Consider the following 15,032-nt stretch of genomic DNA (forward strand, 5'->3'; position numbering starts at 1 on the left):
TTCCAGACAGCCCTGCGTGTGGTATGGTAAAACAAACCCTGGTTGAAACTATGACTCTTTAATAGCTAAGAAACCCTGAACTCTCAGAGGCTCAGTCTATCCATGAAATAGAGGTTATAAAACCTATCTTATAAACTTAATGTGAGTGTACTGTGGATGATGCTGAATAAATGATAGTTTCCTTGCCAGATGCCCTGAAGTCTTTACAGGTGTCTAGAAATCAAAGGCTTTTCAATCCCCTACTCATGGTGTTTGCTCTGTAAGACTGATTTGGTTCCTGCTGCTGTGGTCCATCTCATTTCCCACCACTTCACTTTGCAAGCCCCAGCCTCCTGTTACTCCTCCAGGTTCAGTTCACTTTCTCAAAGGCACCAAGTTCTCTTCTGCCCCCTTGACCTTTGCCCATGGTGTTCTCTTGTCTCAAAGTACTTACTCTTCATTCCTCTCATACTCTACCTGGCCTCTTCCAGACTGTCCTTCAGATCCTACGCTAAATGTCACTGCGTACACGAGGCCCTCCCTGACCACCCAGTGTAACATGAGTCCTGTCCTATGATCTCAAAATACCCAAAGTCTCCCTCCCCTTCATAACCGATATCATGGTTTACGATTTCGGATAATGGATACAGAACATTTTTTGGTCTGTTTTAGAAAAATCTTTCTTGTCAGCCTAGCTACTGGACCACACTCAATGGTTAAAAGAGTGCCTAGCACAGAGTAGGCTTTCAAGAATATATTGTTTCATTCAGCAATCTGTCAATATTTGCCTGTCATTAAAAGGAGTCAGGATAACCTTAAAGAAAAAAAAAAACTGAAGTTTTGATTCTGATCACATACTAGCTGCATAATTTGGTACAAGTCACTTTTACCTGTCTGAGCCTCACTTTTCTCATCTTTAAAATGGGATAGGTGTTACCTACCTCACATGTTTACGGCAGAATCCGATCTGGTAATGAATGAGAAAATACTAAGCAAAGTACGTACTGTGGGACCTCAATAGGTTTGCTGGCTCCAAAAGATATTTGATGGTAAAGCTGTAGCCCCAGTGATTCTCCAGATCTTTGGTACTCTCAGTTTTCTTTTCGGTAAAATGGGGATAAAAATTATATCCATCTCATATACTACTTATGTGTTAAATGTGTTAATATATGTAAAAAAGAATACTGCCAACCACCTGATAGATACCTAGTAAACATTAGCTATTGTTGTATTTGCGATTATTGTTAATCTTTCAATTCTTAAAGATTATGAACACTTTTCTGGGGAAAGTGCACATTCTAACAAAATTCTGTAAATAGTTGCAAAGAGTTCACAATTCTCCTGTGCTGTCTCTATATGCTGCAGGTTACCCTTTGCCATTATCTGCCTTTGAGGCCAAATTCTAAAGAAGCAGCTTAGTCGAGGACTTACCTAAAATTATGTCCCAAAATTGTGTGTGTGTGAACTTATCTGACTGAGCTTGCCTAACGTTCATTAGATTCTGAAAAAGATTATGTTCTCCAAAAAGGGTTTTAGTTGGAATTTTTGTTTGTTCATTTAGGGTTGAGAGGAGCTTGATAAATACCAAAGGCTGTAGCTTTTCTTCTTTGGAAGTTAATTCTTTACTTTTAATTGTGGACTGACATCTGCAGCCAGAGTGTATTTTGCAAAGCCAAATACATGCAGACATTTGAAAAACCTGCATTTGGACTGCCCGGCCACCTGCACAGCTGCCAACAGCTGCCACCACAGACTCCTCCTTGGGAGTAGCTGTCTGGGGTCCAGGGACCTGTGCAGTGGATCTGGCTCCATAACTGCCTTGCTAGATGATCTTTCCTTTTGTGAAACAGTAAATAGCAACCCTCGTAATCCTCTGCCGAAAATGTAGAAAAGCCTGCTCCTGAAAGCACCTAGGAATCTTCTGGGAGAGTTTCGGATTCGTAAATAGACCTAGCACTGACTTTTTAAAAATATGCCCTTTGCCAGGGGGGAAAAAAAAGACTATTAAAAAGTTTCTATTGGTATTGTCATGGAGCAGCAATTAGGGGTTGTAATAATAAATGAACACGTGAGGCACACATTGAAATTTTGACACGCTTTATAAGTGCCAAGTAATAATAATGATGTCACAAGGCTTTCATTTTCAAACTGTCTTAATTTCATTCTCAGTTTGAGATTGCAGATTCCAGTAGTTAATTATTGGCCCAGAGTGAAACCTTAAATCAGATTTCCATTAAAGTGCATGACTGAAACAAATTACTTTACAGGAGGACAGAATGGCATTGTCTCTGGTGGTGTGGGGTCTTCCCATCACTCCTGGTGGTGATTTCCTCTTGGTGCTCCGTGATACGCCACATGTCCTAAATGATCCCATGTCCCTGAGCTACACAGCGTGTGTACTTCTGTGTCTTGCTGCTTTTGTAAAAATTCTAACTTCTTTGTTAGTATCAAGCTCTTTTTCTCCTCTCTCTCTCTCTCTCTCTCTCTCTCTCTCTCATTCTCTGTGTCACATTCTCTTATGCTCCCTCTCTCACTGCTGGTCTTTCTCACTGTCTCTCGTGCTCTCAGATGGTTGCTCTGTATTTCTCATCTCATGTTTGCTCATGCATTCACTCTTCTCTCTGTCCCTGTCTCCCTTTCCCATCACTCCCCCTCTACCCCTGAGGGAGACTTTCAAAGCTTGTCTTCACCCAGCTCTGGGAAAGCAAGGAATAAGGCAAAAGAACCAAGTTCCCATCCCTGGCCTCTAGTGCCTGCCACTCTTCACCTCATCTGGATTTTCTCAGGTTGCTTCCCCATTCAGCCTGTAGGTCCTGAATGAACTAACTTGGGTGACAGCTCTGCCTTCATCCTGGCTGCCCTCTTTTACCTAAGTTCCTGCTCGCTCTTTCTCTTTGTCACCTGGAACATCACTTCTTCCAAAAGGCCCCTCTCGCTACAGCAGTCTGTACCACTAGTGTTGCCCTGGTCTTAGCTCCGTGAGACTAAGGAGCCAGGATTGTAATTGCCAGTTTGCTGGTCTGCCTCAAACTAGTCTTTGAACTCTTTGAGGGCAGTGATGACATCTTATTCATCTCCATCTCCCAAGCACTAAACTCTGTGCCTGGTTTGGGAGATGGCCATTAAGTGTCTATTGAAATTAATTTCATTCACTCTTGAAACCATTATTTATTAGGTGATTACACTATGTCATGGATTGTGCTAGCTGCTTATAAAAAAAACTCCTGTTGTAGAGGAGCGCAAAGGTGACCCACCCAGGGTGTTGTATCTTGGGCATGGGGATACAGGGTGAGAGGTGAATATACTACATTGGAGAACAGTTGTCCTTTTTTCAGCACACCTAACAAAGCCACCTATTCATCCACCATTGGAAAAGAGGGCTTTTCCTTGGGTTCAGTACCAGTTGAAGTGGTTGGCTCACTTTTAGGTACACGTTGTTGTATGAAGAGTATCTGTATTTGTCAGATGCTCGTTAAACACAATGAGATAACTGACATGAAGGACTCATGGAAACTGTTACTAAATGAGGCAGTACCAGAATCACAGCTCATATCTGACTCTTGCTCCAGGGTATACATCTACTGAGAAGCATTGGATCACAGGGCCAGGGGCATCTTCCTGCCTCTTGTGCCTCACTCCTGCCTATGTGGATGACTTCACATATGTTTGCTGTGTGTGGTGTGCCTACTCTATAGAACAATCATACTGTTTTAGATGGATTAAATAGAATAATTCACCCTAACTTGATGACACAGAAAAGCTTCACTGAGAAGTTGTTGACATCTGAACTCATCCCTAAGGAATGTGCAGGTTGCACCATGGCAGAGGTATAGAGGAGCCACTATGTACTTTACTAGAAAGCTTAGTTCTTCTACAGAAACTGAATGAGCCTCAGCTCTTTCTGAGTTTCTCTCTTGGACCCTGTGGAGTCATTATTGCTCTTGAGTGGTTTTTGTCTTCCATTGTTCTGGCAAGCTCCTCTCCATCCCACAGCTATTTGAAAACTACTGCTGTACCAGGCCTCAATACTAACAGCATTTAATAGCCATCATTAGAAAGCAAGCTTCTACTTACCAGTCAGCCTGCTGTGAATGGTAATGGGAGATTTCTTTTTTGGGAGTAGCTCCAGTGTGTAATTGGTTTGGAAAATATTGCTCATTTATTTTATTCTTAAAACATTACCTTTTTACTGAACTTCAATAAGTTTGTGTTTCTGTTACATTCATATTCAACATAGCTGCAGTCTACTGAAAGGTTTTCTTATACTTGCTGTCTAGGTAACCTGTCCACTTTCACCATAGCTTGTTGAAATAAATGCATGTGTAAATATCCATTAGGTACCTTACAGGCATGTAATAAGCATCTCACATGTCTTATTTAGGCCTTTCAACAACTTTATGGACTACGTACTATTACTCCCATTTTATAGGTGAGGAAACCACGTTTGAGGCAGGGTGTGGCCCTTGCCCAAGATTCCAGCTCTAGCAGCTGGCATGAATGAAGAATCAGTAGGCAATCTAGAGCCTGACTTTGAGCCTTACCACTGCTACTTGTTAGCTATGTAACACTGGGACACATCATGTGAATTTTCTGAATGGCTCTATCAGCTATAGAGGGCTATCCACTCACTCTACTTACTGTACTGTAACGCAGGGATCAAAATTAAAAATGAGGGTTCATGTAATGGCACTTTTTAAAGAGTTAAGTGCTGAGCAAATGTAAGGTATCCTTTTCTCATGTATTTTGTGTAGTTAATTTAGCATATTGAAATAATGGGATTTAAAAATGGCATGCAGCACACACATATATGCTTTGCAATTAGTGTAGCATAATTTAATTGTGACTCCATTGTTGGAATTTTGATGCCTCCAGCTTGATGAATAGCTGTTATCTGTGGGTGTTATCAATTAATCTAGGTAATGAATTCTCTTCATTATCTCGTTCTTCATGTTAATTATACAGGATTTTCTTATGACTATTTATCAAGTCAGGGCAAGTACAATTTTTTTGGCCCACATGCCTTTTATTATGGAATATGTATAAGCAGGTTAACATGATGGGTTTAAATTTACATTTCTGAAAAATTCTAGTCAGTGGCTTGACTTTTTTTATATCCTTGTAGTGTGAGCTTGTATCTTTTTATTTTGGGGGTCTTTTTTTTTTTAATCAAAAAGGTCATTATCTAAGATAATTAAGCTATCTCTGACTTTTGAGAATATACCTCTAGCATACCAAAGAGGTATTAAGGAAGCATAGAAAAATTGGAATTTTTACCTAATAATACAAAACAACAAATAATTAATGTTACTAGTTTTGAAATATTTTATGAGGTACCAGGACAGGTAAAAATTCAAGTATAAGCCATGGAGGGAAAATACATAACTACATGAAATTTTAAATGTCACTATGCATAAATAACATCCATTACATCTTAACATATGTTACATCTTACAGAAAAACCCAAACGAACTTTCTGGCCAGCCCAATGTAAGACACAGCAGAAGACAGTGTATAAGAAATGAGTGGTGACTGAATTCATTTTGAATTCAGAGAAGTGATTGATAGGATAATCTGGGTTAATATGGTAATGTTATATATTGATATTTATTAATTAAATACTAAATTTTAACCTCAACATTTTCTGGGTCTTGTTTTATAGTTCCTATTCTGTTTTTTTTTTTTTAAGATGATGATTTTAATTTTCTCTGTTGTTTAGCCAATTATTTGGGGGAATGTTGACTGTCAGCATTTTCATGGGCACCTTCCTATTTTTTATTTCAGGTTGAAGCCATCCTAGTCAACATTTTTGGCGGAATCATCAACTGTGCCATCATTGCCAATGGGATCACCAGAGCCTGCCGGGAGCTGGAACTGAAGGTGCCGCTGGTGGTCCGGCTTGAAGGTAAGTTACTGTAGATTTCCACAGTGCCAGTACCCGCCTTCTTCAGGATCAGATGACCAGCATGTTCTGCATTCACAAACTTCCTGAGACAAACATTAGGAAACACTGGATTACATAAGATGAAGAAATGCAGTACTTCTCTGAGCTTTTAATCTGCATTGCAGCTCTCCAAGAATGGCACATGTTATGAGTCTCCGAATTTTGCAAACATATTCCAGGGTGGAGCCCTTTTATTATGAATCATATCATGAGATTAGTGTTCTGGGGAAAACACTCTTAGAAATGCTGCTCCAAGAATTTTTCATCATGAGACACCAAGGGTTCTCAAACTTTTTGGTCTGAGGCCTCCCTACTTGTTAAACTTGAGAACCCCAAAGATCTCTTGTTTATTTTGGGTTATATCTGTCGATATTTATTAATTTATTTAACTGATTGTAAATTAATCTGGTAAGAGGAATAACTACTGGAACTTTTTAAATACTCACTTTTTAAATAATAAACTTTTAATTTTTGTATTATATATTTTACATGTAAGTATATAAACTATATAATTTATGAAGAATTACAAATATCTTTTAAAAATTTTAGTAAGAATAGCAGCGCTGTTTTATGGCTTTGCAAATCCCTTTAATATCTAGCTTAATATTTGCTTCTGCAACAGATCTGTTGCAATATGCTGTTTTGGTGGAAGTATATGAAGAAAATCTGGCCTCATAGAGCTATGTATCTGGAAAACAGAGCAGTTTTTAATAATCATTTCATATAATTCTGAATATTATTCTTTGATACTACACTAAAACCTGTAACAGTGTCTTTATTACAGATAGGTTTTAACATAGAATCTGAAACTATTTCAATGAATTTTTTTTTTTGAATTTTTAAAAATTATTTATTTGTTTATTTTTAACATCTTTATTGGAGTATAATTGCTTTACAATGGTGTGTTAGTTTCTGCTGTATAACAAAGTGAATCAACTAATACGTATATGTATATCCCCAAATCCCCTCCCTCTTGCGTCTCCCTGACACCCTCCCTATCCCACCCCTCTAGGTGGTCAAAAACCACCGAGCTGATCTCCCTGTGCTATGTGGCTGCTTCCCACTAGCTATCTGTTTTACATTTGGTAGTGCATATATGTCCATGCCACTCTCTCACTTTGTCCCAGATTACCCTTCCCCCTCCCGTGTCCTCAAGTCCATTCTCTACGTCTGCGTCGTTATTCCTGTCCTTCCCCTAGGTTCTTCAGAACCATTTTTTTCTTTTTTTTTATAGATTCCATCTATATGTGTTAGCATACAGTATTTGTTTTTCTCTTTCTGACTTATTTCACTCTGTATGACAGACTCTAGGTCCATTCACCTCACTACAAATAACTCAATTTTGTTTCTTTTTATGGCTGAGTAATAGTCCATTGTATACATGTGCCACATCTTCTTTATCCATTCATCTGTCGATGGACACTGAGGTTGCTTCCATATCATGACTATTGTAAATAGATCTGCAACGAACATTGTGGTACTTGACTCTTTTTGATTTACGGTTTTCTCAGGGTATATGCCCAGTAGTGGGATTGCTGGGTCGTATGGTAGTTCTATTTGTAGTTTTTTAAGGAACCTCCATACTGTTCTCCATAGTGGCTGTATCAATTTACATTCCCACCAACAGTGCAAGAGGGTTCCCTTTTCTCCACACACTCTCCAGCATTTATTGTTTGTAGGTTTTTTGATAATGGCCATTCTGACCAGTGTGAGGTGATACCTCGTTGTAGTTTTGATTTGCATTTCTCTAATGATTAATGATGTTGAGCATTCTTTCATGTGTTTGTTGGCAATCTGTATATCTTCTTTGGAGAAATGTCTGTTTAGATCTTCTGCCCATTTTTGGATCGGGTTGTTTGTTTTTTTGATATTGAGCTGCATGAACTGCTTGTATATTTTGGAGATTAATCCTTTGTCAGTTGCACACAGTTTCAATTTCAGTGCTTGTGATTGGTCTGTTTATATTTTCTTTTTCTTCCTGGTTCAGTCTTGTAAGGTTGTGCTTTTCTAAGAATTTGTCTCTTTCTTCCAGATTGTCCATTTTATTGGCATATAGTTAGTAATCTCTCATGACCCTTTGTATTTCTGCAGTGTCAGTTGTTACTTCTCCTTTTTCTTTTCTAATTGTATTGATTTGAGTGTTTTCCCTTTCTTTCTTGATGAGTCTGGCTAATGGTTTATCATTTTTATCTTCTCAAAGAACCAGCTTTTAGTTTTATTGATCTTTGCTATTGTTTCCTTCATTTCTTTTTCATTTATTTCTGATCTGATCTTTATGATTTCTTCTGCTAACTTTCAGGTTTTTTTGTTCTTACTCTGATTGCTTTAGGTGTAAGGTTAGGTTGTTTATTTGAGATGTTTCTTGTTTCCTGAGATAGGATGGTACTGCTGTAAACTTCCCTCTTATAACTGCTTTTGCTGCATCCCATAGGTTTTAGGCCGTCATGTTTTCATTGTCATTTGTTTGTAGGTGTTTTTTGATTTCCTCTTTGGTTTCTTCAGTGATCTCTTGGTTATTTAGTAATGTATTGTTTAGCCTCCATGTGTTTGTATTTTTTATAGTTCTTTTCCTGTAGTTGATATCTAGTCCCATAGCGTTGTGGTCAGAAAAGATACTTGATACAATTTCAATTTTCTTAAATTTACCAAGGCTTGATATGTGACCCAAGATACGATCTATCCTGGAGAATGTTCCATGAGCACTTGAGAAGAAAGTGTATTCTGTTGTTTTTGGATGGAATGTCCTATAAATAGCAGTTAAGTCCATGTTGTTTAATGTGTCATTTAAAGCTTGTGTTTCTTATTTATTTTCATTTTGGATGATCTGTCCATGGGTGAAAGTGGGGTGTTAAAGTCCCCTACTATGAACTCCCTTCTGGCTTGCAGAGTTTCTGCTGAAAGATCAGCTGTTAACCTTATGGGGATCTCCTTGTATGTTATTTGTTGCTTTTCCCTTGCTGCTTTTAATATTTTTTCTGTGTATTTAATTTTTGGTGTTTTGATTAATATGTGTCTTGGCGTGTTTCTCCTTGGATTTATCCTGTTTGCGACTCTCTGTGCTTCCTGGCCTTGATTGATCATTTCCTTTCCCATATTAGGGAAATTTTCTACTATAATCTCTTCAAATATTTTATCAGACCCTTTATTTTTCTCTTCTTTTTTTGAGACCCCTATAATTCGAATGTTGGTGTGTTTAATGTTGTCCCAGAGGTCTCTGAGACTGTCCTCACTTCTTTTCATTCTTTTTTCTTTATTCTGCCCTGTAGTTGTTATTTCCACTGTTTTATCTTCCCGGTCACTTATCCGTTCTTCTGCCTCAGTATTCTGCTACTGATTCCTTCTAGAGAATTTTAATTTTCATTTATTATGTTGTTCATCATTGTTTGTTTGCTCTTTAGTTCTTCTAGGTCCTTGTTAAACGTTTGTTGTATTTTCTCCATTCTATTTCCAAGATTTTGGATCATGTTTACTATCATTACTCTGAATTCTTTTTCAGGTAGGCTACCTATTTCCTCTTCGTTTGTTTGGTCTGGTGGGTTTTTACCTTGCCCCTTCATCTGCTGTGTTTTTCTCTGTCTTATCATTTTGCTTAACTTGCTGTGTTTGGGGTGTCTTTTTCACAGGCTGCAGGTTTGTAGTGCCTGTTTTTTTGGTGTCTGCCCCCAGTGGGTAAAGTTGGTTCAGTGGGTTGTGTAGGCCTCTTGGTGGAGGGGACTGGTGCCTGAGTTCTGGTGGATTAGGTTGGATCTTGTCTTTGTGGTGGGCAGGACTGCATCTGGTGGTGTGTTTTGGGGTGTCTGTGAACCTATTATGTTTTTAGGCATTCTCTCTGCTAATGGGTGGCATTGTGTTCCTGTCTTGCTAGTTGTTTGGTATTGGGTGTCTAGCACTGGAGCTTACTGCTCGTTGTTGAGTGGAGCTGGGTCTTAGCGTTGAGACAGAGATCTCTGGGAGAACTCTCACCGGTTGATATTACGAGGGGCCGGGGTGGGTGGTCTCTGTTGGACCAATGTCCTGAACTCGACTCTTCCCACCTCAGAGGCTCAGGCCTGACACCCAGCCAGAGAACCAAGACCATCAGCCACATGGCTGCTAGTGTTGGAGGGTCTCCTGCAGAGGCAGGGAGCAGCTGTGGCTCACCACAGGGACAAGGGCACTGGAGCAGAAGTTCTGGGAAGTACTCCTTGGTGTGAGCCCTCCCAGAGTCCACCATTAGTGTCACCAAAGAGCCTGTAGTCAATGAACTTTTTATGCTCTGTGATATTGAAATCTATTGGTCTGTCTTGCACAGTAAGTGGATTTTACACGTGCATGATTTAATCATACGGAAAATTTTGGATTATGCAGATCTTCCAGAGGTTAACACATTTCAACATACAATATCAAAAAATTTACATCTGTTAATATCACACCATTATCAGAAAAGCTTCTAAGTTTTGAGAAGCTGTCAAGGTGGTAGATGCAATTTTTCCAGAATTCTGATTTTCATTTGAAAATACAAATTTTTCTTATAATCCACAGAATGCTAGGCTGTTGTCCTTGAAGTGGCAGACTTACTTCACTCACTTTTGAGAAAATGTCTGCCAGGTGTCTAAGTCTGAACAACCATAGTGTGTTCTTCACTCTTCCATGGAAAAGTGGGTGGTTTAGCTCTCTACTCAAACAGTTATACAAATACTTTGCCTCAGAACAACCGTCATAGTTCAGTATGCAGCAGAGTGCCTTTTGTATGCTTCCCATTTGATCACACAGAATATTAGAAATATGTGTACTCAAGGGTTGAGATTTAATACAATTAATTTTTATTGTTTTTTTTTACTGTTCACTACGAACATTCTTACTTGAAAGTGGCAACATTTCCTTGTGAATGTGAGGTGGTGAAAAATAACATGAATAACTATTACAGATTCATGCTGCTTGATCCCATGGTCACATGCCCACAGTTTTACCTACATTTACTTTTGCTTCATCAGGGCAGATTATTATTACTACTACTACTACCACCACTACTACTACTGCTACTACTTTAAAAGTAGTTCTTACATCAGGGACCTCCCCCAGGGTTCTGTAAGCCGCACTTGGAGAACCACTATAGTAGAGAAGTGAAAATAGACAGTTTAATATTGAAACTATGCAAAAGTCCTGTCCACATCGTCAACAGATTCAGATTACAGAGCAGCCCCTTGCATAGACTTCTGGAGTATCATTTTGGGGACAGCTTGATTTCTCCAATTACCATGCTGGTGCCGTTATTCCCTAGAGTCCTTCTCCTCAAGATAAAGTCTAGGGATATTTTGACCCTACTGTGTAGCCCCGTCTTCCTTTGAAGTCAAGCCTCCAGAACAGCTGCAGTCCATTTTTCTCTGTTTGCTTCTTTCTTTGTATCTCTTTCTTCTCTCACTCTCTGCCTCCCTGAGATTCTCCACCTTACAAACTTAGATGTGCACCATATGGACTTAATAGAAGTAATGATCACAAAAGAAAAATGAAAATAGGAGGGGCTCCAGTTGCCAAAGTTTAATATGGACATTAAAACATATGATTGAATTAAAAGTTCTTAAAAATGTAAATGCAACATAATCGATCCAATTAAAAATAATTTCAGTGAAAGGAAAATGGTAAGGCTGCACTGTAAAGAAAATTCATCAAGGAGTTGATGGGTTCATCGGTGCAGGTGTATAACTCTGATTAAAATGTTGACCTCAGACTGTTTTCAGGTCAGGGTGGCCAGTGAGCCTCAGGTTGTAAAAGTCATCTCTTCTTCTGTTCTGAAAGGGGAGCGGGTCTCCATAAGCAAATCATACTAGTGTCTATCACTTGGAAATGACTAGAAACTAGCACATGCTACGGTGGACCTATTCTGTCTAGTGATCCTCCCTGTAACTCTGTTGTCAGCAGAGACCCTTAGTTATAATATTAGCTTGTAGTATACTCCTAGAAAAGAAAGTTACCTCACTTTTCATTTTTCCCAAAAGATTAAAAGGAGCACTTCTCTTATTTTCACACTATGCTTATTATTCCAGAAGTAATAACTGATCCCCATCATTTAATGTATGCTTACCATATGTAGCAGGATGGTATACATGCTGAAAGGTGCAAACTACCACATCTAAGATTATCTCCCTTAATAATATAGTATTGACTATATCAAAGGTCTATCTGAGCTACTAGGAAGAAGCTTTGAAATGTCTAAGTCTGTTAGACAGTCAGGTTTGTATCTTATTTTTTTTTTAGATTTGTATCATTTAAATTAAAACATTTCCAAGATATATGCCTGTGTTAATTAATTAATATGATAAATACTATGTGTAAGCCATTGAGCTTTAGACATTAAGGAGGATGCTTAGAAATATAAGAAATGATGTCAGTTACTAGATAACTGGGGAAATAAAACAAAAAGAAAAATCAACAATACAAACTAATATATATAAAATGTTAACCAGTGTTTGCCCTGAGAGAATCTGCTTCTCTCTTAGTAGCAGTAGCCATTGGGGCATCCCAGATAACCACCAGCCTGGCTTGTGGAAATGTTGATACCTTACGATGTCCACCCTATCAAGGGGAATTGAAGATGAGCTCAAAGAGGATACTGGGCCCCAAATTTACGGAGCCTAAAAATGTGTAGGTGACCTTTTCTGCCACTCGCCTCCTTTCACGATAATAGCTGCTATCCTATAATAAGCACCTAAGACCTTTATCCATAGAGGAAAAGCCGGAAAGCTTTTCACATTTCCAGTCTTCAGTGGTATTCTTTTCTTTCTCTTGTGGAAGTTGCATCTAATGTGATAAATGACCTTAGATAGATACAAGGCTCTCGCGCTCAACATGGTCATACCAGGGACACTCACTAATAGCCATATGTGTGATTCCTGGGAACACGGCTGCCCCACACCAAGATAAGACCTATCCCAAAATTCTATTGGTCCTGCCTAATAAACAAGGGAAAATGGAAGAATTCTGCTCTAACTCTACTCTTGGCTCTGATCATAGATAACAAAATACAGAAATTTGGAGATCATATTATCCATAAAGATCCTGTAAAGGAAGCTAAATACAAACCAACCTCTGTGCTCTTTATGCTAAGGGACTACATTTGTGTCCTTTAAGTTGTGCCTGTGGTAGCTCAGCCCATGTTTACTAGCATACCCTTTATTTTATTTTTTAATTGATTTTATTGAAGTATAGTTGATTTACAATGTCGTGTTAATTTCTACTGTGTATATATATTTTCATATTCTTTTCCATTATGGTTTATCACAGGATATTGAATATGGCATACCCTTTTTTAAAGCTCACTCAATATTGACAACTATAATTATAGTACATTTACAGATGTGAGTTAGCAGCGAAATATTATAAAAGGAGAATTTCCAAGCTGAACATGGAAATAAGTAAGATTTGAATCATTGGAAAAAAGGAAGAAGGAGGAAATTTAGTAAAGGATCAGAAGCAAGTCATCAGATCTGTTCCATATTTGGGACTTGGTACTGGGATCATAACAGTGGCAAAGACTGCAAGCCAGGACCTGAGGAGATCAGGAGGCTGTCCTGTAGAAAGTAACGGTTTTGCAGCAACATGTTATGGGTGAAAAGAACTGAGTAGGGCAATCAAGTTAGTAGCCAGAATCTACAGTATTAGGTAGAACCTAGAACCCAAGCAGATTTGCCGCATAGAGGTAAAAGTGAGTAGAAACAAGAGCAGAGATAGAAAAAGAGATGAGACAAAGTGGGGAGCTATGGTTTAAATCTGTGACCAGGAGGAGGATGGCACAGTTGATGGACTTGGGAAAGTCAAAGGTGGAAACTATATAGAGCGACTGGGAGAGGATGACGCTAGGACCTAGTCATGCTTTGTTTGAGATGAAGCTATAACATCAGATGGAATCTGTGTGGAGGCAGAGATGTGGGAATACAGGGGAAGATCCAAAGAGAAGTATGAGGGACAAATGGATGTCACCCTCATTTTGAAGGGCCCAGTAAACCACACTCCGGACTCACTGCATTGGAAATTGTTCCCCTGCAGTACAGCTCAGTTAAAATGAGAAACCAGTCAAAACCCAAAGTGTCCTGTCACAGAAAGTCTTGTTCTTAGTGCTTCTAGTGGGGAAAAAGTTGCTAACTACAGGGCTCTCTGAGGAATTTCTCTTAGACTCAATGTAAATTTTTCATTTGCTTTCCTCTGGGTCAGAGCATAAACTCTGCTTCTCTCACAAATCTCTCTTCATTCAGTTATAGTTTACCCAACCTTAGAGTATGATTTAGTTCCCTCTGTTTTTCTAAACAGAGCAAACTCTTCATTGTCGGTGGTGACAGAGAAAGGCAAAGTGATACAAAGAAGCAGGAATATTTTGAACAATTCTAGTGATAGTTTGTGTTTAACTTGACACTATACTTTGTTTTAGCCAATAAACTTCAAAATTAACTTTATTTCTATTAATATTAAAATTGGTTCACATTCCCAGAACACCCACTATTGCCTAGCTAGTAAAAGTTAGCAGAGGTGAGCAGGGGTGTCCACCAACCCAGCATCTATGAAAAACTGAGTGACACGTAAAAACTAAGTGTGGGAGAAAAACCTTACCTGAGTCTGAATTAATAATAAATAATTACTATTGCTAAGATCTATTAGCTGCTTTCTAAGTTTTTGATAATCTGACACATGGCTGTATAGTCTGAATAAATGTGAGATTTTTAATGACCAAGATAACAAGTATTTCAAAAGCCCAATACTATGATTTGTTACTAGTTTAGTATCTGTTTCCTATAAATAAAGCAGGTGGCCTCTCTTGGCTGTTATGTGGCCATTCAGAAGAGCCAATTTCCTTGCCATCAGTCTCACCAATGTGTGGCCCACATTTTAAAGACTCTATTGCTGCACACGGTCTATTAGAAATGTCCTGATGTTAGAAGTTTTAATCAATCAAATCAGGCTTGTTGATTTAGTGGGATTTTGTGGACAAATCTTTGTTATCAGCTGTATAATAATTATAAGCTGTTTTACCAGTGGATAAGGGAAGGATTACTCTCCTCTTTGAGAATTGTAACTTTATAATTACATGTATTTACTTGCCTTATCAGAATAGAATTTACCAGCTGAGACACAGGATTATTTT

The 15,032-nt window shown here is 38.6% G+C and overlaps 1 protein-coding gene across 2 annotated transcripts in view; it reads left to right on the plus strand.

The window, feature by feature from the left end:
• SUCLG2 (succinate-CoA ligase GDP-forming subunit beta) overlaps positions 1–15,032 on the plus strand; it is a 255,537-nt gene that overhangs the window by 225,770 nt on the left and 14,735 nt on the right. For both annotated transcript variants that reach the window (XM_024747042.1, XM_024747043.1), the window contains one exon: positions 5,761–5,881. In XM_024747042.1, coding sequence (XP_024602810.1) covers positions 5,761–5,881 — 121 coding nt within the window. The remainder of the gene's footprint in view (positions 1–5,760; positions 5,882–15,032) is intronic.

This window comes from Neophocaena asiaeorientalis, unplaced genomic scaffold, assembly GCF_003031525.2.
Source record: "Neophocaena asiaeorientalis asiaeorientalis breed wild unplaced genomic scaffold, Neophocaena_asiaeorientalis_V1.1 scaffold130, whole genome shotgun sequence".
NCBI classification, from domain to species: domain Eukaryota; kingdom Metazoa; phylum Chordata; class Mammalia; order Artiodactyla; family Phocoenidae; genus Neophocaena; species Neophocaena asiaeorientalis.